Here is a 27,731-nt window from a genome sequence, read left to right on the forward strand (position 1 = left end):
TGTGTGTGAAAGAGATGGAGAGAGAGCGAGAGAGAGGAGAGGAGAGAGAGAGAGAGAGAGAGAGAGAGAGAGTGAGTGTGTGTAGAGTGTGTGTACAGGTAAAGTGCTGACCTGTCCGTCTTTGTACCATTGCAGTGAGGGTATAGGGATAGCCTGAGCCTCACACTCCAGGGTCAGAGTGTTGTTGACCTTTATCTTGACCTCTTTGGGGGCCAGCCCCTCACCTGGGACATCATTCTTATTGATCTGGGGAGGAACTGCAGGAGAGGACAGGAGGAGGAAGAGAGGAGAGTTACAGTTACATACAGTATACAGTCATAGATATCACAGACACACATATAGGTACATAGACACAATGATGTGTCCTTATTGGACAAGTTAAGGTAGTACCTCCCTATCTCACTCCCATCTTTCAAAACGTTTTAGTCACTCACTGTAAACTTTGACCTCGTAGTTCTTCAGGCTGTCTCCAGCCTCATTGGTGGCCACACAGGTGTACCTCCCAGCATCCTCCTCCTGGGCGTTCAGGATCTGCAGGGTCCGCCCACCTGGCAGCACTCGGACGTTGCGGCTGGACTCGAACGGCGTCCCGTCCTTGAGCCAGGTGATGAGGGCAGGGGGGTAGGACTGCACCTCACACACCAGAGACATGGGGCTGCTCAGGGTGACCGTCACCTCCTCAGCCGAACCCTCGGGACCTGAGCCCACGATGGTTGGAGACACTGGGGGGGCGAGAGGAGAGGGGATTCAGACTCTTTGTCTAGTGGTGCTTAAGGTGGTGGTGGATGCATAGGATAAATCACCAGAGTAAACCTTATATCCTACATCTTATCTTAAACATAGCCATGACAAAGGGATAACAGCTTGTGACGCTTTAGCATGTCATGCATTGTTTTTAAAATGAAGTAAAGTATTTCAGCTTTCACAGGCTCAGTGACTTACTGAGAGGAGTGGTAGCCTCCTACCTACCCTCTGAAAATGTGACCTCAATGGGATTTTTTTTATACCAGTATAAATAAAGAGCACATTCGTAACTAAAATATACTAGAGAGTAGTGGTCCTCCTACCCAGTACATTGAGGTTGAAGTGTCTGCTGCGGTCTCCTGCGCTGTTGTGTGCCAGGCAGCTGTACCTGCCCGTGTCTGCCACCTGGGCACCAGATATCTGGAGGTACCGTCCGTGAGACAACACCTGGTGACGTCTGTCTGTCCCTAACGGCTGTCCGCCCTTCAGCCAAGTGATCTCCGGCACTGGGTTACCTAGTTAACGGTTAATAATAATAATAGGTTACCTTAGCGACCATCGGGATGGTGAAACAATTTCCTGCTACAGTATGTATGAATTGTAAAATAGTCTATTTTGGATTTCAATATATTCAGACTTTAGTCATCATTGTGAAGTTGTGTTGAAATAATGTCACTGACCAGTGACCTCACAGGTCAGTGTCACGTTGTGTTTCTCCTTGACCTTGGCATCTTGCACCGTGCCTTCATCCACAATGCTAGGGGGGACTGGAAGATGACATACAGGGAAAGGTTAAGAGCAATACAACTACTGTACCAACCCTCAGCCCTCGAGCATCTATGTAGGCCTTATAATGGGGTGATGAAGGCTTCATTGCATTTTCAAACTGGTTGTTCATGTTAAGTCTGTCCGGTAGTGGTTATCAGGGCCCAGATTCACAAAACACTTCTTACGCAAAAACGTAAGAAGCTTCTTAAGAAAAAAAATAAGAAGTTAATAAGAATTCCTCAACAATATCTTAAGATATAATGATTTTCTTAAGAACTTCTCAAATATCTTCTTACAAATCTTCTTAAGATATTGGTTGCTAGGCAACCATTTTAGCTAGCCATCTAGCTAGCAATGGCAATCATGTTAGCATATTTCTTACTGAGATTACTGTTCTAAAACATGTTCTTGGGTTTAAAATAATCAATACTGAAACTTTCAGATGAAGTTTGTGAGTGAATTAAACATCTTTAATTGCTTCCATGAGCTTTTTATCTCACTGCCCTGAGTTTAAGACAAGCGTTTACCGATCTTGGAATTAAGAACATTTCCAATAACTTTATTTTCAAGAATCTAATTTCTTCTTAACTTTTTGCTTAAGGAGAAACATAAGAAAAATGTCCAAGAACCTTTTTGAGGAATAGAAACTTTGCTTAACTTTCTTCTTAAGTCTATTATTAAGGAAATAATTGCAGTTAAGAATACATTTCTCCTTAAGAAGGTTTTGTGAATCTGGGCCCAGGTATTCTCACTATCACAATATCCACCAGTGACATACTGTAATACATATTTCTCTCTCAGGTCACAGGTAAATGGTTAAAGGTCATTGAGGTCATTACCCAGGATGTCCAGGTCAAAGTTCTTCCTCTCCTCTCCGGCCGTGTTGGACACAATGCAGCTGTATCTCCCAGCATCCTCCACTGCTGCGTGCATCAGACGAAGGCTCCGCCCTCCTGACAAACATGCCAATGGTTGGTTGAGCGCAAGTCTCTAAATAATCACTGTGTCTTTGATTGGTCCTTTTCAAGACTTCATCTAAAGTCAATATGGTAAGATACAGTGAGGGGGAAAAGTATTTGATCCCCTGCTGATTTTGTACGTTTGCCCACTGACAAAGACATGATCAGTCGATAATTTTAATGGTAGGTTTATTTGAACAGTGAGAGACAGAATAACAACAACAAAAATCCAGAAAAACCTATGTCAAAAATTTTATAAATTGATTTGCATTTTATTGAGGGAAATAAGTATTTGACCCCTCTGAAAAACATGACTTAGTACTTGGTGGCAAAACCCTTGTTGGCAATCACAGAGGTCAGACGTTTCTTGTAGTTGGCCACCAGCTTTGCACACATCTCAGGAGGGATTTTGTCCCACTCCTCTTTGCAGATCTTTTCCAAGTCATTAAGGTTTCGAGCCTGACGTTTGGCAACTCGAACCTTCAGCTCCCTCCACAGATTTTCTATGGGATTAAGGTCTGGAAACTGGCTAGGCCACTCCAGGACCTTAATGTGCTTCTTCTTGAGCCACTCCTTTGTTGCCTTGGCCGTGTGTTTTGGGTCATTGTCATGCTGGAATACCCATCAACGGCCCATTTACAATGCCCTGGCTGAGGGAAGGAGGTTCTCACCCAAGATTTGACGGTACATGGCCCCGTCCATCGTCCCTTTGATGCGGTGAAGTTGTCCTGTCCCCTTAGCAGAAAAACACCCCCAAAGCATAATGTTTCCACCTCCATGTTTGACGGTGGGGATGGTGTTCTTGGGGTCATAGGCAGCATTCCTCCTCCTCCAAACACGGCGAGTTGAGTTGATGCCAAAGAGTTCGATTTTGGTCTCATCTGACCACAACACTTTCACCCAGTTCTCCTCTGAATCATTCAGATGTTCATTGGCAAACTTCAGACGGCCCTATATATGTGCTTTCTTGAGCAGGGGGACCTTGCGGGTGCTGCAGGATTTCAGTCCTTCACGGCGTAGTGTGTTAACAATTGTTTTCTTGGTGACTATGGTCCCAGCTGCCTTGAGATCATTGACAAGATCCTCCCGTGTAGTTCTGGGCTGATTCCTCACCGTTCTCATGATCATTGCAACTCCACGAGGTGAGATCTTGCATGGAGCCCCAGGCAGAGGCAGATTGACAGTTATTTTGTGTTTCTTGCATTTGTGAATAATCGCACCAACTGTTGTCACCTTCTCACCAAACTGCTTGGCGATGGTCTTGTAGCCCATTCCAGCCTTGTGTACGTCTACAATCTTGTCCCTGACATCCTTGGAGAGCTCTTTGGTCTTGGCCATGGTGGAGAGTTTGGAATCTGATTGATTGATTGCTTCTGTGGACAGGTGTCTTTTATACAGGTAACAAACTGAGATTAGGAGCACTCCCTTTAAGAGTGTGCTCCTAATCTCAGCTCGTTACCTGTATAAAAGACACCTGGGAGCCAGAACTCTTTCTGATTGAGAGGAGGTCAAATACTTATTTCCCTCATTAAAATGCAAATCAATTTATAACATTTTTGACATTTATTTTTCTGGATTTTTTTGTTGTTATTCTGTCTCTCACTGTTCAAATAAACATACCATTAAAATGATAGACTGACCATTTCTTTGTCAGTGGGCAAACGTACAAAATCAGCAGGGGATCAAATACTTTCTTCCCTCACTGTATTCCCTACATAGTGCACAACTTTGTTTGGAACTTTAAGAGGTGTAAACAGACAAAATGCTCCCTCTCGCAACATCACAATTGTGGCTTCCATGCTTTCTGCATTATGGGGCACTAAAAATCCATTTAGCTGTGTGAAACAGGATACACTGACCAAGCCACAGCTGTTCAAACACACACCCACTCAAACAGATGAACTCAGATCAGTTCCTATAACAACAGTTATTATCTGGACACTGGGTCCATCTCCTGAGAAACAGTTCACACACGCGGGCATGCACACACACGCACACGCATGCACACATACACACAAACTCAACACCAACTCCAAGGAGCACATCAGAGCCATCCCAGAGGACAAGTAGCACAATGTTCTCTGATTTCAAGTAGAAAATTGTCCCAGACAGATGTGGTTTTTAGAATAGGAATGAGCTTAGTTATTTTTATGGTAGGATTAAATCTTTATTTTTATAGCTGATATATTTGTCAAATATTATACTTTTTTTTGGAGATCATTTTTCTTACATTTACAGCTGAATGTGCAATAAAATAATATCATGTTAACTGCCTTGCCTGCTTCAGTAGAGAATTACTGACCGCACCCCACAGGGTTTGAACCAGCAATCACCTCTACACAAATCCTTTTCCCTGGCTGACCACAATCACTACCGCCATATCCCTTTCCACACATCCTCTAGATTGAAAAGGTGGTCAGGCTGCGGTTGATGTGTGTGACCGCTGGTCAGACCCGCGGTCCATGTTTGAGGCTTTGTTTGTATTAAATCAAATCAAAGTTAGGACGGTAAAGGAAGTGACTGAGGTAAAGTGACTACCATAACTACAGGAGGTCGGGAGTACGTCCCAACTGGCACCCTATTCCCTATCAAGTGCACTATCTTTGACAAGAGCCCTGGTCAAAAGTAGTAAACTATATAGGGAATAGGGTGCCATTTAGCTGCAGACAGGACCGCTGACTGTTGTCGTTGGAAGCACAAAGAGAGCAGCTTGTTAAAGCGTTCAACAACAAGAACTCCTGCCTCTCCCAGAGGCTTGTCTTTCTACACACCCCCTCGTCTGCAGCTCTGTTGGGGTTGGCCTTCGTCTCACTGATCACATTACTGCTTATTGAAGTTGATGTATTGCAACTGTTTGGCCTTTCAACTGTTGCTTGGAGACAGATAGTCTAACTCTCTGTGGAGTCACATTGATCTATGTGGCTAGTTAATACCCGAGACCATTATTGTAATCGAAGGCCCTGGTTATTCCTGTACTTCTAATTCATGGCTTACTTTCCTCGTCTCCTTCCCTTGCCCACTTAGCTAAAAGGACCTTTCTTCCTGACCATGTGACCTGACCAGGGAAAACTGGGGGTCCTAATCCTTAAGCACAAAGGAAATGATGGAATAAGGATACATAGCATTGTCATAGCAACAGACGGTTGTGAGGATACACGTCAACGACAGCCATTCTTAGCCTATCTTCACCAAGATGATGTCACACAAGCCAGGCCCAATGGGAGCTAACCTGAGAGGACGCGGACAGAGCTGGAGGCTCTGATTGGCCGTCCGTCCTTCAGCCAGGTGATAGCAGGAAGAGGGATGCCGGAGGCCTCACAGGTCAGAGCCACAGGGTTGTTCACCACCACACTCACATTCTCTGGGACCTGGGTCTGACCACTGATACTGGGGGGGACTGGAGAGAGGACACACACATTAACACACACATTTATTTTGCTATCCTTGTGGGGACCAAACAATTGATTCCCATTCAAAATCCTATTTTCCCTAACCCCTAACCCTAAATCTAACATTACAATAGGACCTAACCCTAATTGTAACCCTAACCCTAAACCTAACCCCTAAGCCTAAAATAGCAATTTTCCTTGTGGGGCCCAAATGTCAAAATGTCCCCTTGTTTTACCATCCTTGTGAGGACTTCTGGTCCCCACAAGGATAGTAAAACCAAAAACACACACAAACACCATATATCATGTACAGAATGTGGTCACAAACTGCTGATAGGAACTGGGACATGAAGATATCATAATATTAGCAGGTACAGAATGAGTTTTCCTTTCAGCCATATAGTCCAGTGTAAGGCATCAAAGATACCCCCTCCCTTCCACTCTCTATTCTAAGTTATGCTATGTTGACGAGACTCTCACCGTGTACGCTGACATCATGCTTGCCGTCTGCCTGTCCCGCAACATTCACCACCACACACATGTAGCGCCCCGTGTCCGAAACCTTGGCGTCCTTGATTTGTAGGAGCCGCCCCTCATTTAGCACCTGAGCCCCACGCTGGCCTGTGATTGGTCTACCGTCCTTCAGCCATGTGACTGCTGGGCGGGGCACGCCGTCGGCCTCGCACTGCAGGGTGATGTCTCCGCCCCTCGTCACGGTGATGTCATTTCCTGCGGGCCCCTCGCTGCGTCTGATGGAAGGGCGGACTGAAGTGAGAGGAGAGGGTGAGTGAAGAGCACGCCCCTCTGAGGATGCACACGTACGCAAAGGAATATACACACACACTCGTTTTCAGCACTGTGAGGTTACTGTACTGTTTACGTACCATACACCTGCAGGCTGTACTCCTTGGCTGCGTTGCCGGCGGCGTTGGAGGCAGTGCAGGTGTAAGAGGCGGAGTCTGTCCTCTCAGCACCGGAGATCTGGAGCTGACGACCCCCCGACAGGGCCCGGACCCTCGAATCCGACTTCAACTCTGAACCTGAACACACACATAGATAAACAACTGCACACACACACTCTCACACACACACACACACACACACACTCTCATTCACACACACACACCGATCCATCTTACCGTTCTTGCGCCAGGTGAGGCTGGGAGGGGGAATGCCACTGGACTCACACACCAGAGTGATCAGACTTCCCTCAATCACCGTCATGGGAGACACATCCTCTGAACCCCGGATACTGGGAGAGACTGGGGATGCACAGGGAATATTTAGACAACTGGGATGGCATTATGAAGGGAAGTGTTACTGGAGTGATTGGAGTAAACTGTCATAACAATAAGAAAAAAACAGGGGTGCTCTCGCATTACTTCACCATTCAAATCAACGCTCATCACATTACGCACATAATTCATGCACATTTCCATTAAAATCTAGCCCTCCCCTCAATCACACACACACACACACACACACTTCTCTCTTCCACATCATCTCAGGGGTGACGGCAGATCCAACATAAACACTTTCATATCAGCCCAAACAACTGGTAGCCATGGCAACCGCCAGGCTCTATAGCATGTGCTACTTTAGTGAGACCTACTGTGCACAGGAGTCTTTATCAACACTAGTGACAGCTCTGCAAATGGACCACAATGGACCTTTCTTACTTACAGTATATCAGTCTTACTTTGTTTGAAGACAACTTGTAGCAAGGTTTCCAGACTACCGCCAACTACTAACGGCTACATATATACGGAACAAAAATATAAACGCAACATTCAACAATTTAATTGATTTTATTGAGTTATAGTTCATATGAGGAAATCAGTCAATTGAAATAAATCCATTAGGCCCTAATCTATGGATTTCACGACTGGGAATACAGATTTAAAAAAAAACCCTGGACCTGAACACACACACTCTGGACCCCCCGCCACCATTGTGTACTCTGTTCACAACGTTGACATCAGCAAACCGCTCGCCCACACAATTGTGAGGCCGGTAGGACGTACTAACGAAATTCTCTAAAACGACGTTGGAGGCGGCTTATGGTAGAGAAATGAACATTCAATTCTCTGGCAACTACTCTGGTGGAAATTCCTGCAGTCAGCATCCCTCAAAACTTGAGACATCTGTGGCATTGTGTTGTGTGACAAAACTACACATTTTAGAGTGGCCTTTTATTGTCCCCAGCACAAGGTGCACCTGGGTAATGATCATGCAGTTTAATCAGCTTCTTGATATGCCACACCTGTCAGGTAGATTTGGCAAAGGAGAAATGCTCACTAATAGTGATGTAAACACATGTGTGCACAACATTTGAGAGAAATAAGGGGCCCCGTGTAGCTCAGTTGGTAGAGCATGGCGCTTGCAACGCCAGGGTTGTGGGTTCTTTTCCCACGGGGGGCCAGTATGAAAATGTATGCACTCACTAACTGTAAGTCGCTCTGGATAAGAGTGTCTGCTAAATGACTAAAATGTAAATGTAAATAAGCTATCTGTGCGTACGGATCATTTCTGGGTTCTTTTATTTCAGCTCTTGAAACATGGGACCAACACTTTACATGTTGCGTTTATATTTTTGTTCAGTGTAATATATATTTTCAATATCTGAGATATCTAGAAAACACATGACGTGCACAGACAGACAGGCAGACAGACAGGCAGACAGGCAGACAGACGGGCAGACAGACGGGCAGACAGAAAGACAGAGCAGGAACTCACCCCAGACATTGAGGTTGTAGTTCTTCTCAGTCTTGCCAGCGATATTGGTGGCCTCACAGGTGTATCTGCCGGAGTCCTGCACCTGAGCACTGTCAATCTGCCAATCACATTCACAGAGAGTGAGATACAAGATATATGATAGGCCTGTCAACCTGCCAGTCACAATCAATAACCAATGAGAGGCATGGAGAGGTAGAGAGGTGTGTAGAGAGTAGGGTTAGATAGAAATAGATAGATAGATAGATAGATAGATAGATAGAGAGAGAGAGAGAGAGAGAGAGAGAGAGAGAGAGAGAGAGAGAGAGAGAGAGAGAGAGAGAGAGAGAGAGAGAGAGAGAGAGAGAGAGAGAGAGAGAGAGAGAGAGAGAGAGAGAGAGAGAGAGAGAGAGAGAGGGATAGAAATAGGACCGTACCTTCAGCACACTCCCGTCCTCAGACACGGTCAGTCCTATCTTCCTGAAGAGCGGGCGGCCATCTTTGCGCCAGGACAGAGTGGGAGGAGGGATCGCGTCACTCTGGCAACGCAGCTCCACTGAGCGACCCAGCATTACCGTGGCATTCACCTCCTCACCCATGATGTTGGGTGGCACTGTAACACATAAATACACAGAAGCAGTGTCAGCGACAATTATAAAGTCACTCTGCAAAGTGGGAGCCCAACCATGTGAAATCTTTCAACTCACTTAAAGGTTAAATGTCAAAATAATTTCACATTGGGAACCTGGTGAACCCATTTTCACCACTGAAGAAAATGGTCACAAAAATATATCTCAATCACAAGTTGAAGAAATTGACTTGCTGACTCTTACCCACACCTAAGACTGTAAACACCAAACAATGCCATTCCACAGCTCTGACAATGTATAATTTGTTGCCAGTACTATATGGTACCACTATATCCTGGGCTAGACCAGCTTCACAATGAGCTGCTGTCAGATAAAGTCAGATAACAAACTGAGCCAGTCCGAGTCACTTCAACAGGCTTTCACCATCTATCAGAGCTTCAGAGGATCTGGTTAGAACATTTCCTCTCTCCAGAGTTCCAAGACAGTTCTTGAACTTTGGGTGTCACTGTTTGTCAAGAGCTGACTACATTTCCCACGATGTAGCTGGCACTGGGCCGTTATCGGACCCGGACCCAGACACTGACCTCATGGAGAGAGAGAAAGAGCGAGAGGGGGGGGAAGGTCTCAGAATGAAAAACTAAATAAACGTCTGTTCTCCTCCCTTAACACAGCCCTGTCTCTGACCTCAACACAGAATAACTCTGTTTTATGATACCTCCATTCTGAGAGGCAATTTATCTGTAATCCCACATTGAAGCTAATCAAAAACCTCTGCTTCAACCTAATCCTAAAATATGTCCTCGCTATGATCAATTTCTCAACAACAACGTTTCAAATCTGGACTGACTAAAAGCCAATTTCCTCAAATGTGTATTCCTCTGGACAAACAAAACACATGTGACATGTGAAGGGTTGAGACAGACTATTTGGCCAGACACAGGAAGTTGTTCTAGAGACTATTTGGCCAGACACAGGAAGTTGTTCTAGAGACTATTTGGCCAGACACCGGAAGTTGTTCTAGAGTGGCAGCATTGATCACAACAAGTCTTCCTTCATTTCGCTGGACACCATCCTTTGATATTTTTAAAGAAACAGAAGACATATGGGCATTTGGGTTCAGGCACGCACAAATGCACACACATCAAAATACACACACCTGGACGTACTCAAACACACATACACGCACGTGGCCGCACACACACCGAGCCAATCTGTCTGAAACTCTTCATAACACTCCAATCACTTCTCTCAAATACTATTTAAATAGAGAAAAATTATTGAGAGAAAACTTGATTCGATTTATTTTCAAAACTAATTGGCTGTCAACATCGATTCTCTAAGCAAAAACGACATGGTTTATTAAAATGCCAAACTCAAACACAAACCATACTTCCTTCCCAGGCGTATGTTATTGTCAAAGCCTCTTTGAACAGTCATTAAAATGTTGCCGTGTATATCCCATATTTTACGTTTACTGGACTCGCTTTCAATATTACACAAATTAGTTCACGGATGAGGTACTCAGCATTCCATAAATTGTAATATATCTTGTATAAGTATGTCATACAGTATAGTTGTTCCACACCAAAACAAAAGGTATTCCGATGTGATTTAAGCATTGGCATGGACTCAGAACATCCAATGTCATTGTTTCTCTACGAACAATTGTAATTTTGAGAGTGAAAAACAACAAAACATCTAAAACCAGGAAAAATAAAAATGAGAAAACATAATTTGGGGAAAAAATGCGAGATTTTATAGGGCCCACCTTAGAGTTGTTTTTTAACCATTATTTTACCAGTTATATTGACAGAACACATACTGCACTACTTTCTCTTGTACACTAAGGACCCGGGGAAGAGTTGCAGGGGAGAGGAGAAGAGAAGAACATGCCTATTTGAAAGCTAGATAAATATTAGTAGCTCACGACATTTCATTTTTTTTAAAGTAGCTCTCATGCTAGAAAAGGTTGGAGACCCCTGTCATACAGTATAGCTGGTACAGTAACAGAGAACATAATACCTATAACAAGAACTTAGCCTAAGTTCTTATAGAGAGTACTGGGTTAAAGAAGATAATGTCTCTGGCGACTAAAATGTGTTTTCATGCACTGGATTCATAGTACACAACTGGATTCATAGTACACAACTGAAAGAAGTATTTTGTGTTTTGGTTAGAGGGAGGTTGGACTCACCGTACACCCTCAGGTCGTATTCTCTCTGCTGTTCTCCTCCTGCGTTGACGGCCACACAAGTGTATTTCCCTGTATCACTGACCTGGGCACTGCTGAGAGACAACACTCTACCACCGGACAACACCTACAGAGGGGGAGAGACACACACACACACAAATTCACAGTTGCACACGCGCACACACACACACACACACGTTGAGGAGCTGGGCAGTTACCTGTATGCCATCGGACACACTGGCAACAGGGCTGCCATCTTTGAGCCAGGTGAGGCTTGGCAGAGGAACGCCGGTGGCCTCACACTCCAGGCTGGCAGGGTCGTTCACCACCACCGTCACCATGGCACTGCGGCTGGAGATGGCAGGGGGCACTGCCAGGGGAGAAGAGGAGTGTTACGCACACAGACACACAGACACATACACACACAGACACACAGACACACACACAGACACAGACACAGACACAGACACACAGACACACACACAGACACACACAGGCTGCATCTCAAATGGCATCCTATTCCTTATATAGTGCACTACTTTTGACAAGAGCCCTTTGGGCTAAGGTAAAGTACTAAAGTAGTGTACTATATAGGGAATAGGGTGCTATTTAAGTGGCATTCCTAGGGACCAATCCTAACTTGAGATCCATGCACGTTACCCATTCTTTCATGTCCATCATGCATTGGTGTCAATGTGAGATTTGCGAGAAAAAGTCAACTGATGCAGTGATCTCATGTTAAGATTCCCATAGAAAATAGGCTCTAGTCATGGCCTTATCTGATGACATCACCCTGTCTGGTGATCCACATTGTTTTATCATCATCATCAACATCATCATCATCAAATCATGTGTTTACTTTAAAGAGGCAGATAAATGGGTCTGTTTCTCCCACAAAGCAGTGGCGCATCGGTCTAAGGCACTGCATCTCAGTGCTTGAGGCGTCACTACAGACCCCCTGGTTCAATTCCAGGCTGTATCACAACTGGCCGTGATTGGGAGTCCCATAGGGGCGGCGCACAATTGGCCCAGCGTCATCCGGGTTTGGCCGGTGTAGGCCGTCATTGTAAATAAGAATTTGTTCTTAACTGACTTGCCTAGTTAAATAAAGGTACAATAAAAAAATGTAATAAAATAATGCCACAGGACTTCATATGGATTTAATTTGGATGTTAATGTCTTTTAATCCTTCAGTGCATAATGTTCCCTGTGCGCTGCTATTCAGGGTCGGGGTTAAGAGTGTTTTGGCATCACCTGTCTCAAAATCCCTTTGATTCGAGGCAGCAACATGTGGTTGGTTGATTGGTCCGAAGGCATCTCTGTCTGTATGTCAGTGTGTAACTAATTACCTGCATCTGTAAGGTGTGCACTGACCCAACCTGATCCTCCATTCATCAATTCCTTTACACATCTGACCAACACATTGCACATTGGACAACGTGGTCATGTTGCGGTTGTAGTGGTTTATGTGGACGTGGCCAAGCAGTCACTCACCGTACACCTGCAGCCTGTGAGAGAGCTTTGAGGTTCCGGCCACGTTGACCGCTATACACCGGTACAGCCCGGCGTCGGAGAGCTGAGCACGGTCGATCTCCAGCAGCTGACCGCGCTTCAGGATGGTCACCCCGGCTGCGCTGGTTAGAGGTCGACCGTCCTTGTACCAGGTAATGGCTGACCGCATCGACACAGATAAGAAAAGACAGGTAAGACTGTGTCCAGATTAAAGTTACGCTTATCTGACTTCTCTCAGCGTGAAATAAATATGATGGATAGATACTGTATGGAATTTCCAGTCTAGTGTACCTTTGGGTGTATAATATTGAACACCTATTCAGTTCTTCTCAGATACAAGATGAAAAGGAAGGATGAAAGTCAACTGTTTTCAGAGTATTTAGACACAGCTAGCCTCTATCAGTTGTACTCCATCCAGTTTTCTTTACTGCCATAAAGTATTGAATAAAGTATAAAATATTGCCATAAAGTATTGAATCTAAAATATTTATTGGTTCTCAACAGGCTGCTCTTATTGATCCATAAACTAGACTACAGATCGCCATGCCAACATAGCCGCTCTGCCAAGGGGGCATAGATGCAGGTGAAATAAATAAATTGTCTTTAATAAAATGTCTTCCTTAGAAGCTTGCAGGTGCATAAAACAGCTTGCTCATTAAAATATTCCTGTGATATTAGATCTTTAGAGAAACACCTGCTCTGAAAATGAAAAAACATGAATATGCACGTTGGTATGTGGTTTTATATTGCATTAAGTAATATGACTTAGTAGAGGTCAAGGGTTAGGGTTGGATAGGTCTTACCAGGAACTGGACTCCCTGTGGCCTTGCACTCCAGCTGGATGGGGTAGCCTGCTATTATAGTCTCATTGAAGGTCTCTCCAGAATAAGGGATGCTTGGAGGCTCTGTAGAATGGCACAATATGGTTTAGTAGCAGACACAGCAGACGTACAGAGAGCGTGGGAGAGGGAGACAGAAGAGTGAAATAGAGGGGGAGAGTGAACAAGAAAGAGATGTGGGGGAAAGACAGTGAGCAAGAGAAAGAGGAAGAGGTGAAGAAGGAGAGACAAACAGAGAGAGAAAAAGGAGAGGTAGACAGACAGAGAGAGAAATAGGAGCGGTAGACAGACAGAGAGAGAAAGCTAGTGAGAGTTTTGGGAGTTTTGGGTCTGCTGTTACCATGGACACTGAGGCGATTGTGTTGCTGGGTCTCTCCTGCTGCGTTTGTTGCCACACACGTATATCTCCCAGCATCCTCTAGTCTGGCCTCCGTGATATGCAGCGTCCTACCGACCGACTCCAGCTATGGAAACAGGGAAACATACACATGAATACAACTACATCTGACCAGCTTTTCAGGCTACTGGAAGAAGTAACTGTAAGAAAGAAAAAGTAACAATAACGTCTAGAGCATTACTGTAACTGGGACTTAGAATAACAATAACGTCTAGAGCATTACTGTAACTGGGACTTAGAATAACAATAACGTCTAGAGCATTACTGTAACTGGGACTTAGAATAACAATAACGTCTAGAGCATTACTGTAACTGGGACTTAGAATAACAATAACGTCTAGAGCATTACTGTAACTGGGACTTAGAATAACAATAACGTCTAGAGCATTACTGTAACTGGGACTTAGAATAACAATAACGTCTAGAGCATTACTGTAACTGGGACTTAGAATTACTATAACGTCTAGAGCATTACTGTAACTGGGACTTAGAATAACAATAACGTCTAGAGCATTACTGTAACTGGGACTTAGAATAACAATAACGTCTAGAGCATTACTGTAACTGGGACTTAGAATAACAATAACGTCTAGAGCATTACTGTAACTGGGACTTAGAATAACAATAACGTCTAGAGCATTACTGTAACTGGGACTTAGAATAACAATAACGTCTAGAGCATTACTGTAACTGGGACTTAGAATTACTATAACGTCTAGAGCATTACTGTAACTGGGACTTAGAATAACAATAACGTCTAGAGCATTACTGTAACTGGGACTTAGAATAACAATAACGTCTAGAGCATTACTGTAACTGGGACTTAGAATAACAATAACGTCTAGAGCATTAGTGTAACTGGGACTTAGAATAACAATAACGTCTAGAGCATTACTGTAACTGGGACTTAGAATAACAATAACGTCTAGAGCATTACTGTAACTGGGACTTAGAATAACAATAACGTCTAGAGCATTACTGTAACTGGGACTTAGAATAACAATAACGTCTAGAGCATTACTGTAACTGGGACTTAGAAGAACAATAAACCTGAACAAAGAGGGGAGCTAGAACTATAGCATCAGAGATGGCCAAATGGGGAGGTAGAATTACAGAGTCATGTCATGTCCTGTACCTTCAGGTGCTGCTGGGCAGTGTCTACGGGGCGGCCATCTTTGAGCCAGGTGATGCTGGGGGGAGGGGTGCCACTGGGAACACACTGGAGGCTGATGGGCCTGTGGAGGACCACGGACCTCTCAGAGGGACCGGTGGAGCGGATGGATGGAGGGACTGGAGCGAAAGAGAGGGAGATGAAAAGAGAGAGGGAAGAGGAGAAAGGAATAGAAGAGAGAGATGGAGAGAAAGAGAAAAACAGATTCCACATAATACAAGAATTCAACATTATCAAACAGAGAGAAAAACTGATTCCACATAATACAAGAATTCAACATTATCAAACAGCATGAATTTGCATGAAAAAAAACTATAACATATTTAGCTCAAGCCTTCCACTTAGAGCAAGAGATAAACAACAACATCAAACCAAGAAATGAGCGACATAGCAACATACAGCGCCTTCGGAAAGTATTCAGACCTCTTGACTTTTTCCACATTTTGTTACGCCTTATTCTAAAATTGATTAAATAAAACAAATTCCTCAGCAATCTACACACAATACCCCATAATGACAAAAGCGAAAAAATTATTTTAGAAATGTTTGCAAATGTATAAAAAAATAAAAAAATAAAAAAAATACCTTATTTACATAAGTATTCAGACCCTTTGCAATGAGACTCGAAATTGAGCTCAGGTGCATCCTGTTTCCATTGATCATCCTTGAGATGTTTCTACAACTTGGTTGGAGTCCATCTGTGGTCAATTCAATTGATTGGACATGATTTGGAAAGGCACACACCTGTCTATATAAGGTCCCACAGTTGAAGGTGCATGTCAGAGCAAAAACCAAGGCATGATGTCGAAGGAATTGTCCGTAGAGCTCCAAGACAGGATTGAGTTGAGGCACAGATGTGGGGAAGGGTACCAAAACATTTCTGCAGCATTGAAGGTCCCCAAGAGCAATCGGGGGAGAAGGGTCTTGGTCAGGGAGGTGACCAAGAACCCGATGGTCACTCTGACAGAGCTCTAGAGTTCCTCTGTGGAGATGGGAGAACCTTCCAGAAGGACAACCATCTCTGCAGCACTCCACCAATCAGGCTTTTATGGTAGAGTGACCAGACGAAAGCCACTCCTCAGTAAAAGGCACATGACAGCCCACTTCGAGTTTGCCAAAAGGCACCTAAAGACTCTCAGACCATGTGAAACAAGATTCTCTGGCCTGATGAAACCAATATTGAACTCTTTGGCCTGAATGCCAAGCGTCACGTCTGGAGGAAACCTGACTGAGAGTCACAATCGAGGCAAAGATGAACAGAGCAAAGTACAGAGAGATCCTTGATGAAAACCTGCTCCAGAGCGCTCAGGACCTCAGACTAGGGCGAAGGTTCACCTTCCAACAGGACAACGACCCTAAGCACACAGCCAAGACAACGCAGGAATGGCTTCGGAACAAGTCTCTGAATGTCCTTGAGTGGCCCAGCCAGAGCCCGGACTTGAACCCGATCTAACATCTCTGGAGAGACCTGAAAATAGCTGTGCAGCAACGCTCCCCATCCAACCTGACAAAACTTGAGAGGATCTGCAGAGAAGAATGGGAGAAACTTCCCAAATACAGGTGTGCCAAGCTTGTAGCGTCATACCAAGGAAGACTCGAGGCTGTAATCTCTGCCAAAGGTGCTTCAACAAAATACTGAGTAAAGGGTCTGAATACTTACGTAAATGTGATATTTTAGTTGTTCCTTTGTCATTATGGGGTATTGTGTGTAGATTGATGAGGGAAAACAACAATTTAATCAAATTTAGGATAAGGCTGTAACCTAACAAAATGTGGAAAAAGTCAAGGGGTCTGAATACTTTCCAAAGGTACAGATTTTACAGAACCACAGCAGTGTGTATACCATGGACGGCCACATTGAAGTCCCTCTTATGGTCTCCGGCCTCGTTGGTGGCCACACACTGGAAGCGTGCCGTGTCTGAGACCTGGGGCCGAGAGATGACCAGCCGACGGCCGTTAGCCGTGACCCTCAACCCCTCACCCTGCCTGACCGGCTGACCGTCCTTAAACCACCTACAGAACAGAGAGAGAGACAGAGAGCTTTAAAGTTTGTTCGTGAGAGAGAGGATGCAGTGTGTGTATGTGTGTGTGTGTGTGTGTGTGTGTGTGTGTGTGTGTGTGTGTGTGTGTGTGTGTGTGTGTGTGTGTGTGTGTGTGTGTGTGTGTGTGTGTGTGTACGTGTGTGTGTGTGTGTGTGTGTGTGTGTGTGTGTGTGTGTGTGTGTGTGTGTGTGTGTGTGTGTGTGTGTGTGTGTGTGTGTGTGTGTACGTGTGTGTGTGTGTGTGTACGTGTGTAAGGGGCTTACGTGAAGACGGGTGAAGGTGTGTGTGTGTGTGTGTGTGTGTATGTGTGTGTGTGTGTGTGTGTGTGTGTGTGTGTGTGTGTGTGTGTGTGTGTGTGTGTGTGTGTGTGTACGTGTGTAAGGGGCTTACGTGAAGACGGGTGAAGGTGTTCCCGTGGCGCGACACTCTAGCTCCAGGAGGTTGTTGATGATGACCGTGGTGTCTGTGACCTCATCTCCTCCCTCCACCACAGGGGGAACTGTGATTGGACAGACAAAGGGTTCCAAACACAACCATACCATACAGAAGAAGTCTGAGAAAGAATGTCCTGTTGCTAACACCATCTCATAAAACTACTTTTTTCATTAAGGATTTCTAGCAAGTAATGCTCTGTAATTTAATGTTAGTGCAAACGCTTGACGAAGAGAGATATATAGAAATTGATATAGACCTTGATATTTTCTACATGTCTAGGCTATACTGTTCAACAGGAGAGAGACTCTCTCTGTTCCTCCCTCTTACTCTATCTGCACATTGTAGATCTCCTCAACATTTTCCAGTTGATCCACGCTTTCTTTTTCATACCACATCGCCCACTACAATACATCCTGGATCAGATTTCCTTTCACATCACATTCGATCCACCGCCACTAAATCAATCTGGATTGACTGATGGGAGTGCTCTGTGGTGCATAATGCACTGCATTCACTTGAGGCCATCGCCATCCAGATGTTGAAATGATCGCTGCTGAGTGTAGGCTAACTATGCTGCCTTTGGCAGCAAACATTCTCATGTATACATTAGCTTTAATTTACGACAGCGTTTGAATGTTTGAATGCAGAGTAGCCCAGCGGAACCTCAGTGTCTATGGTGTGTGTGTGTGTGTGTGTGTGTGTGTGTGTGTGTGTGTGTATGGCTTTCCTATAGATGTTGGAAGATTGCTGCAGGGATTTACTTCCATTCAGCCACAAGAGCATTAGTGAGGTCAGGCACTGATGTTGGGCGATTAGGCCTGGCTAGCAGGTGTGTTCCAATTCATTCCTAAGGTGTTCGATGGGGTTGAGGTCGGGGCTCTGTGCAGGCCAGTCAAGTTCTTCCACACCGATCTCGACAAAACCATTTCTGAATGACCTCACTTTGTGCACGGGGGCATTGTCATGCTGAAACAGGAAAGGGCCTTCCCCAAACGGTTGCCACAAAGTTGGAAGCACAGAATTGTCTACAATGTCATTGTATGCTGTAGCATTAGGATTTCCCTTCACTGGAACAAAGGGGCCTAGCCCGAACCATGAAAAACAGCCCCAGACCATTATTCCTCCTCCACCAAACTGCATTGGGGCAGGTAGCGTTCCCCTGGCATCTGCCAAACCCAGATTAATCCGTCGGACTGCCAGATGGTGAAGCGTGATTCATCACTCCAGAGAATGCGTTTCCACTGCTCCATCCAGAGTCCAATGGCGGCGAGCTTTACACCACTCCAGCCGACGCTTGGCATTGGGCATGGTGATCTTAGGCTTGCGTGCGGCTGCTCGGCCATGGAAACCCATTTCATCAAGCTCTCGACTAACAGTTCTTGTGCTGGCATTCCTTCCAGAGGCGGTTTGGAACTCGGTAGTGAGTGTTGCAACCGGGGACAGAAGATTTTCATGCGCTACACGCTTCAGCACTCGGCGGTCCCGTTCTGTGAGCTTGTGTGGCCTACCACTTCGCGGCTGAGCCGTTGTTGCTCCTAGACATTTCCACTTCACAATAACAGCACTTACAGTTGCCTGGGGCAGCTCTAGCAGGGCAGACATTTGACGAACTAACTTGTTGGAAAGGTGGCATCCTTTCCAATGAAAGTCACTGAGCTCTTCAGTAAGGCCATTCTACTGCCAATGTTCGTCTATGGAGATTGCATGGCTGTTTGCTTTATTTTATACACCTGTCAGCAACGGGTGTGGCTGAAATAGTCAAATCCACTAATTTGAAGGGGTGTCCACATACGTTTTTTAGGTTCAGCAGATTACAGAATAACGCCCTCACCCCTCCTCTGATGTCAGACAGTACAGACTACAGACGGTTCAGGTGCTTAAACATCTGGACACAGAGGACATGGCACACACTCAATCTCTCTCTCTCTCCCTTTCTCTCTCCCCTTCTCTCTCTCGCTCCCACTCCCTCTCTTTGTCTCCCCCCCCCCCTTCTCTCTCTCTCTTGCTCTCTATTTCTCACTCTCCCATCTCTCTTTCTCTCTGTCTTACCTCTTACCTCTTACCTCTTACCTCTTACCTCTTACCTCTTACCTCTAATCTCTAAGCTAACTGACAGAAAGCAGTGGAGTCCTGAGATTTAACTGGGCAAGGCCTTCTCTGCTGACATTGACTGATCACCACTGTGAAAGAATAATACGCTGAAACAAAGCGAAGGGAACAACCCAGTGTTTTCACTGACACCTGTCATCTTAAACCATGGTAATCCTCAGAACAGGTTGTTAACGCTAATATAAGACTAATGTGTTTCTTCTGGGAAGTCTTTCATTCAATCCTATGTGATTTATGGAAGTGGAGGTTGAGCCAAGTGGTCCGGCAACCTAAAACCTAAACTGTCTTTTCCTGTGAATTAGTGCTCTTTGATGACAGATACAATAGAATAGAAACAGTTTAGTGAATGTATACGCTGAGTAACTGGGTAGATCTAGAAAATATACATATGGACTGGGGGATTCATTCACCTAGAACACTGACAGATGTGTACAGTGCGTCTGTGTGTGTGTGCGTGTGTGTGTGTGTATGTACCTAGGACACTGACGTCGTAATTGATCTCCTTCTCCCCGGCAACGCTGGTTGCCACGCAGACGTAGCGGCCGGCGTCGGACACAGAAGTGGAGAGGATCTCGATTTTCCGGCCTTGCTCCAGAATGTTGATGCTCTCCCCATTCCGAACTGGTACGCCATCCTTCAGCCAGGTCAGGGTGGGGGGAGGGTGCCCCCTAGCCTCACACTCCAGGGTAAGGGGCTTAGTGAGTACCACCTTTCTCTCTGTAGCGGTGTCCTGCCCCCCCTCAATGGAAGGAGGAACTGAGGGAGAGAGGTTAGGGTTAGGTAAACGGTAAACGTCCAACTCTTTGAGGTAGAGTTAGGTACTAAGGTAAACATCCAGCTCTTTGAGATAGAGTTAGAGTACTTACGGTAAAGTGAGGTAGATTTAGGGTACTTATGGTAAAGTGAGGTAGAGTTAGGGTACTTACCTGTAAAGTGAGGAAGGTTTAGGGTACTTACGGTAAAGTGAGGTAGATTTAGGGTACTTACCTGTAAAGTGAGGAAGAGTTAGAGTACTTACGGTAAAGTGAGGTAGATTTAGGGTACTTACCTGTAAAGTGAGGAAGAGTTAGAGTACTTACGGTAAAGTGAGGTAGATTTAGGGTACTTACCTGTAAAGTGAGGAAGAGTTAGGGTACTTATGGTAAAGTGAGGTAGAGTTAGGGTACTTACCTGTAAAGTGAGGAAGAGTTAGAGTACTTACGGTAAAGTGAGGTAGATTTAGGGTACTTACCTGTAAAGTGAGGAAGAGTTAGGGTACTTACGGTAAAGTGAGGTAGAGTTAGGGTACTTACCTGTAAAGTGAGGAAGAGTTAGGGTACTTATGGTAAAGTGAGGCAGAGTTAGGGTACTTACCTGTAAAGTGAGGAAGAGTTAGGGTACTTATGGTAAAGTGAGGTAGAGTTAGGGTACTTACCTGTAAAGTGAGGAAGAGTTAGGGTACTTATGGTAAAGTGAGGTAGAGTTAGGGTACTTACCTGTAAAGTGAGGAAGAGTTAGGGTACTTACGGTAAAGTGAGGTAGATTTAGGGTACTTACCTGTAAAGTGAGGAAGAGTTAGGGTACTTACGGTAAAGTGAGGTAGAGTTAGGGTACTTACCTGTAAAGTGAGGAAGAGTTAGAGTACTTACGGTAAAGTGAGGTAGATTTAGGGTACTTACCTGTAAAGTGAGGAAGAGTTAGGGTACTTATGGTAAAGTGAGGTAGAGTTAGGGTACTTACCTGTAAAGTGAGGAAGAGTTAGAGTACTTACGGTAAAGTGAGGTAGATTTAGGGTACTTACCTGTAAAGTGAGGAAGAGTTAGGGTACTTACGGTAAAGTGAGGTAGAGTTAGGGTACTTACCTGTAAAGTGAGGAAGAGTTAGGGTACTTATGGTAAAGTGAGGCAGAGTTAGGGTACTTACCTGTAAAGTGAGGAAGAGTTAGGGTACTTATGGTAAAGTGAGGTAGAGTTAGGGTACTTACCTGTAAAGTGAGGAAGAGTTAGGGTACTTATGGTAAAGTGAGGTAGAGTTAGGGTACTTACCTGTAAAGTGAGGAAGAGTTAGGGTACTTATGGTAAAGTGAGGTAGAGTTAGGGTACTTACCTGTAAAGTGAGGAAGAGTTAGGGTACTTATGGTAAAGTGAGGTAGAGTTAGGGTACTTACCTGTAAAGTGAGGAAGAGTTAGGGTACTTACGGTAAAGTGAGGCAGAGTTAGGGTACTTATGGTAAAGTGAGGCAGAGTTAGGGTACTTATAGTAAAGTGAGGTAGAGTTAGGGTACTTACGGTAAAGTGAGGTAGAGTTAGGGTACTTATGGTAAAGTGAGGTAGAGTTAGGGTACTTACGGTAAACGTCCAGCTCAAAGTTCTTCTCTGCAGTGCCCGCCACACTGGTGACCCTGCAGCTGAACTGACCAGTGTCAGACGCCTGGGCGCGCGGGATCCGCAGGAAGTGACCTCGGTCCACGTACTGCGCCTGGTGGCTGGACAGGATTGCCTCTCCGTTACGGTACCAGGTGATGGTGGGGAGCGGAACGCCGCGCGCCTCACACTCCAGCATTACTACGGTATCCAGGAGGGCGGTGACCTCTGAGGTCACGTTACCACCCTTTATGGTGGGAGGGACTAGGGTGAGGGTGGGGGTGAGAGGGGATGAGAGAAATTAGAGATATGTAACTCCGAATACACACCCCATGCAAACACTCTTTAAACATTCATTAATCTCACCTTAGTCACAGGACACAGAGACACACACACACACACACACACACACACACACACACACACACACACACACACACACAGGCTTTGATCCACACCCACCATAGACACTGAGGTTGAAGTCTTTGGTCTGTTTGCCCGCTGCGTTGGTGACACTACACTGGTAGCGTGCCTGGTCTCCGAGACGAGCACTCTTTATTTTCAATGTCTGGCCCTTGTTGCTGACCTCTATGTTGGGGTCACCTAGGAACACCAGTCTGGGAGAGAGAGGGGAGACACACACCCCATGGGATTAGAATCACATCCAGTTGAATTGTTCATATTCGTCTATACACAACTGGTGGAAGAGGGAACTCACTTCCTGTCTTTGTACCACTGGATTGTGGGAAAGGGAGTTCCTTTGACCTTACAGTCCAGACTGATCTCCTGGTTGAGGACTGCCGACACATCCTGAGGAGAGCCCGTCCCTACGATGGTGGGGGGGACTAAAGGCAGGGAAAAGGGGGAAGATTGGAGATATCAATGAGATCAAGGAGTCAAAGGAGACTAAATCATTTTTTTGTGTGGAAATGATGATAACACTGTCCAATACAGTGACAAGTTCAGCTGTAACATGAGTAATCCAACAGAATCCTGCCTTTTCTCCAACCAACCAATCAGCCTCCCCACCGCCCGTCAGTGCTGTCTCTACTCACCCAGCCCGTCAGTGCTGTCTCTACTCACCCAGCCCGTCATTGCTGTCTCTACTCACCCAGCCCGTCAGTACTGCCTCCACTCACCCAGCCCATCAGTGCTGTCTCTACTCACCCAGCCCGTCAGTGCTGTCTCTACTCACCCAGCCCGTCATTGCTGCCTCTACTCACCCAGCCCGTCAGTGCTGTCTCCACTCACCCAGCCCGTCAGTGCTGTCTCTACTCACCCAGCCCGTCAGTGCTGTCTCTACTCACCCAGCCCGTCAGTACTGCCTCCACTCACCCAGCCCGTCAGTGCTGTCTCTACTCACCCAGCCCGTCAGTACTGCCTCCACTCACCCAGCCATTCAGTGCTGTCTCCACTCACCCAGCCCGTCAGTGCTGTCTCTACTCACCCAGCCCGTCAGTGCTGTCTCTACTCACCCAGCCCGTCAGTGCTGTCTCTACTCACCCAGCCCGTCAGTACTGTCTCTACTCACCCAGCCCGTCAGTACTGTCTCCACTCACCCAGCCCGTCAGTGCTGTCTCTACTCACCCAGCCCGTCAGTACTGCCTCCACTCACCCAGCCATTCAGTGCTGTCTCCACTCACCCAGCCCGTCAGTGCTGTCTCTACTCACCCAGCCCGTCAGTGCTGTCTCTACTCACCCAGCCCGTCAGTGCTGTCTCTACTCACCCAGCCCGTCAGTGCTGTCTCTACTCACCCAGCCCGTCAGTACTGTCTCCACTCACCCAGCCCGTCAGTGCTGTCTCTACTCACCCAGCCCGTCAGTGCTGCCTCCACTCACCCAGCCCGTCAGTACTGCCTCCACTCACCCAGCCCATCAGTGCTGTCTCCACGCACCCAGCCCGTCAGTGCTGTCTCCACTCACCCAGCCCGTCAGTGCTGTCTCCACTCACCCAGCCCGTCAGTGCTGTCTCTACTCACCCAGCCCGTCAGTGCTGTCTCTACTCACCCAGCCCGTCAGTGCTGTCTCTACTCACCCAGCCCGTCAGTACTGCCTCCACTCACCCAGCCCGTCAGTGCTGCCTCCACTCACCCAGCCCGTCAGTGCTGTCTCTACTCACCCAGCCCGTCAGTGCTGTCTCTACTCACCCAGCCCGTCAGTGCTGTCTCCACTCACCCAGCCCGTCAGTGCTGTCTCTACTCACCCAGCCCGTCAGTGCTGTCTCTACTCACCCAGCCCGTCAGTGCTGTCTCTACTCACCCAGCCCGTCAGTGCTGTCTCTACTCACCCATCCCGTCAGTGCTGTCTCCACTCACCCAGCCCGTCAGTGCTGTCTCTACTCACCCAGCCCGTCAGTGCTGTCTCTACTCACCCAGCCCGTCAGTGCTGTCTCTACTCACCCAGCCCGTCAGTGCTGCCTCCACTCACCCAGCCCGTCAGTGCTGTCTCTACTCACCCAGCCCGTCAGTGCTGTCTCTACTCACCCAGCCCGTCAGTGCTGTCTCTACTCACCCAGCCCGTCAGTGCTGTCTCTACTCACCCAGCCCGTCAGTGCTGTCTCTACTCACCCAGCCCGTCAGTGCTGTCTCTACTCACCCAGCCCGTCAGTGCTGTCTCTACTCACCCAGCCCGTCAGTGCTGTCTCTACTCACCCAGCCCGTCAGTGCTGTCTCTACTCACCCAGCCCGTCAGTGCTGTCTCTACTCACCCAGCCCGTCAGTGCTGTCTCTACTCACCCAGCCCGTCAGTGCTGTCTCCACTCACCCAGCCCGTCAGTGCTGTCTCTACTCACCCAGCCCGTCAGTGCTGTCTCTACTCACCCAGCCCGTCAGTGCTGTCTCCACTCACCCAGCCCGTCAGTGCTGTCTCTACTCCACCCAGCCCGTCAGTGCTGTCTCTACTCACCCAGCCCGTCAGTGCTGTCTCTACTCACCCAGCCCGTCAGTACTGTCTCCACTCACCCAGCCCGTCAGTGCTGTCTCTACTCACCCAGCCCGTCAGTGCTGTCTCTACTCACCCAGCCCGTCAGTGCTGTCTCTACTCACCCAGCCCGTCAGTGCTGTCTCCACTCACCCAGCCCGTCAGTGCTGTCTCTACTCACCCAGCCCGTCAGTACTGTCTCTACTCACCCAGCCCGTCAGTGCTGTCTCCACTCACCCAGCCCGTCAGTGCTGTCTCTACTCACCCAGCCCGTCAGTGCTGTCTCTACTCACCCAGCCCGTCAGTGCTGTCTCTACTCACCCAGCCCGTCAGTGCTGTCTCCACTCACCCAGCCCGTCAGTGCTGTCTCTACTCACCCAGCCCGTCAGTGCTGTCTCTACTCACCCAGCCCGTCAGTACTGTCTCTACTCACCCAGCCCGTCAGTACTGTCTCTACTCACCCAGCACATCCAGGAGGAAGTCCTTCTCTGTACTTCCTGCGATGTTGATGGCCTTGCAGCTATAACGCCCTGCGTCTGCTGTGACGGCCTTCAATAGCCTCAGGGTCTTCCCCCGCTGCAGGATCTGAACACTGCTACTAGGAACCACCTACACACACACACATTGAGAAATCATTAAGAGAATCACATATTGAATAAATATATGATATATATGTACTCAGTGGAGGATGGTGAGGGGAGGACGGCTCATAAGTTAATGGAATGGTATCAAACACATGGAAAACATGTGTTTGATGATTTTCGATACCATTCCATTAATTCCGTTCCACTCATTACTATGAGCCCGTCCTCCCCAATTAAGGTTCCACCAGCCGCCTGTGACTCACACCCTGTATGTACTCATTTAAAATTCATTGCTAATTGTTGCTTTTGAACTGACAGCAGACGGATAACAGAACTGGACTTTAGGTTTTACTTTATTACTGAATTAACATTAACATTATGATTTTCCCATCTGCAGGACATGAGCTCTGTTGGAGGGGAAAGAACACGGTTGCAGCCAAATAACAACACTTAGCCTGCAGCCAATGTGAGCTGGAATATATTCTATTACAGTGTACAATTTAGGCTTATGCTCCCATATGAATATATCATCATTATTATAATGATGTGTTATCTATGAGCCTGCTGCTTCAAAAGCATCATTAGATACAGTATTTCCTCCTTGCTGTTTTTAATCCACACACACACACACACACACACACACACACACACAAAAACACACAGACACACACGGCCCGACACACACACCATCCATGACGCTACCCAAGATGCTATCCATGACGCTACCCATGATGCTATCCATGATGCTATCCACGACGCTGCCCATGATGCTATCCATGATGCTATCCATGATGCTACCCATGATGCTATCCATGACGCTACCATGATGCTATCCATGATGCTACCCATGATGCTACCCATGATGCTATCCATGATGCTACCCATGACACTATCCATGACGCTACCCATGATGCTATCCACGACGCTGCCCATGATGCTATCCATGACGCTGCCCATGATGCTATCCATGACGCTACCCATGATGCTATCCGTGATGCTATCCGTGATGCTATCCACGATGCTGCCCATGATGCTATCCATGATGCTAATCTGGACCTTGAACTGGACCAGTACTCTGGACCTCGTATGGTAAGATTTGAATACCCCTGCTCTAAGTGATGGATGTATTTAATGATTAAAGGTCTGTTATCATATTCACAATATTTAGTAGTGTAAAACAACACAAGACTAAAAGGATGATTTATTAGTAATCAATCATCTATTCAGGAGGCACACTATTATGTATCAAATGAATGTGCATGGCTTATGTTTTATCTTAACATCCATCTCTACAGCAGCTGTGTAATATGAGTTCACCTACAGGAACGCCATCCTTGTACCAGGTGATGACGGGAGCGGGACTTCCTGTGACATCACACACCAGGTTAGTAGGCTGGTTCAGCACCACCGACACGTTGCCTGTCGACCCGTTGTCACGGAGATCTGGGGGCACTGCATGGAGGGGATAGAACAAAGGTCCAGTCTGCTATGTTACATTATGCTTTACTTCAACAGTACTACTGGTAGTGTAGTGGAGGGTAAACAGTTAGCAGTACTACCACATGACATAGTATTAATATAGTACTTTAGCAGTAATACCACATGACATAGTATTAATATATTACTTTAGCAGTAATACCACATGACATAGTATTACCGTAAGACACTGTGTTACCATATGACAACATAATGAGAAAGTGCTACCATAAACTACCATATAATTCAGTTCTACTATTGATTCAGTACCACTACTACTACAGTAGTATTATAATATTTCACACTAGGTTAGCTCACCGTTGACTTTGAGCTGGTACTTCTTGTGGGTGGTGCCAGCCTCGTTGGCGGCAGTGCAGACATACTCTCCGTTGTCCTGCTGGGACACCGATGCCAGGATGAGAAGGGTTCCATCCTCCATGATGGTCAGACCGGGCTCGTTCCCCGTCAGCTCCTGACCATTACGCAACCACTTTATCACAGGGGTAGGAGTGCCTGAGGGGAGGGAGGGAGGGAGGGAGACGGGGCAGGAGA

The 27,731-nt window shown here is 46.4% G+C and overlaps 1 protein-coding gene across 1 annotated transcript in view; it reads right to left on the bottom strand.

Moving 5' to 3' along the window:
• The window catches only part of hmcn1 (hemicentin 1), a 213,524-nt gene that overhangs the window by 61,572 nt on the left and 124,221 nt on the right, over positions 1-27,731 (bottom strand). The window contains exons 26-51 of the mRNA XM_041838786.2: positions 27,498-27,692; positions 27,025-27,155; positions 25,581-25,728; positions 22,919-23,045; positions 22,663-22,817; positions 22,186-22,464; positions 20,333-20,614; positions 17,705-17,813; positions 17,116-17,285; positions 15,237-15,391; positions 14,045-14,168; positions 13,669-13,770; positions 12,848-13,024; positions 11,572-11,723; positions 11,357-11,480; positions 9,010-9,185; positions 8,597-8,693; positions 7,000-7,122; positions 6,745-6,900; positions 6,341-6,625; positions 5,701-5,868; positions 2,352-2,465; positions 1,425-1,511; positions 1,068-1,259; positions 435-722; positions 112-257 (exon numbers count right to left, since the gene is read on the bottom strand). Coding sequence (XP_041694720.2) covers positions 112-257; positions 435-722; positions 1,068-1,259; positions 1,425-1,511; positions 2,352-2,465; positions 5,701-5,868; positions 6,341-6,625; positions 6,745-6,900; positions 7,000-7,122; positions 8,597-8,693; positions 9,010-9,185; positions 11,357-11,480; positions 11,572-11,723; positions 12,848-13,024; positions 13,669-13,770; positions 14,045-14,168; positions 15,237-15,391; positions 17,116-17,285; positions 17,705-17,813; positions 20,333-20,614; positions 22,186-22,464; positions 22,663-22,817; positions 22,919-23,045; positions 25,581-25,728; positions 27,025-27,155; positions 27,498-27,692 — 4,262 coding nt within the window. The remainder of the gene's footprint in view (positions 1-111; positions 258-434; positions 723-1,067; positions 1,260-1,424; positions 1,512-2,351; positions 2,466-5,700; positions 5,869-6,340; positions 6,626-6,744; positions 6,901-6,999; positions 7,123-8,596; positions 8,694-9,009; positions 9,186-11,356; positions 11,481-11,571; positions 11,724-12,847; positions 13,025-13,668; positions 13,771-14,044; positions 14,169-15,236; positions 15,392-17,115; positions 17,286-17,704; positions 17,814-20,332; positions 20,615-22,185; positions 22,465-22,662; positions 22,818-22,918; positions 23,046-25,580; positions 25,729-27,024; positions 27,156-27,497; positions 27,693-27,731) is intronic.

Source organism: Coregonus clupeaformis, chromosome 20, assembly GCF_020615455.1.
Source record: "Coregonus clupeaformis isolate EN_2021a chromosome 20, ASM2061545v1, whole genome shotgun sequence".
Taxonomy (NCBI): Eukaryota; Metazoa; Chordata; class Actinopteri; order Salmoniformes; family Salmonidae; genus Coregonus; species Coregonus clupeaformis.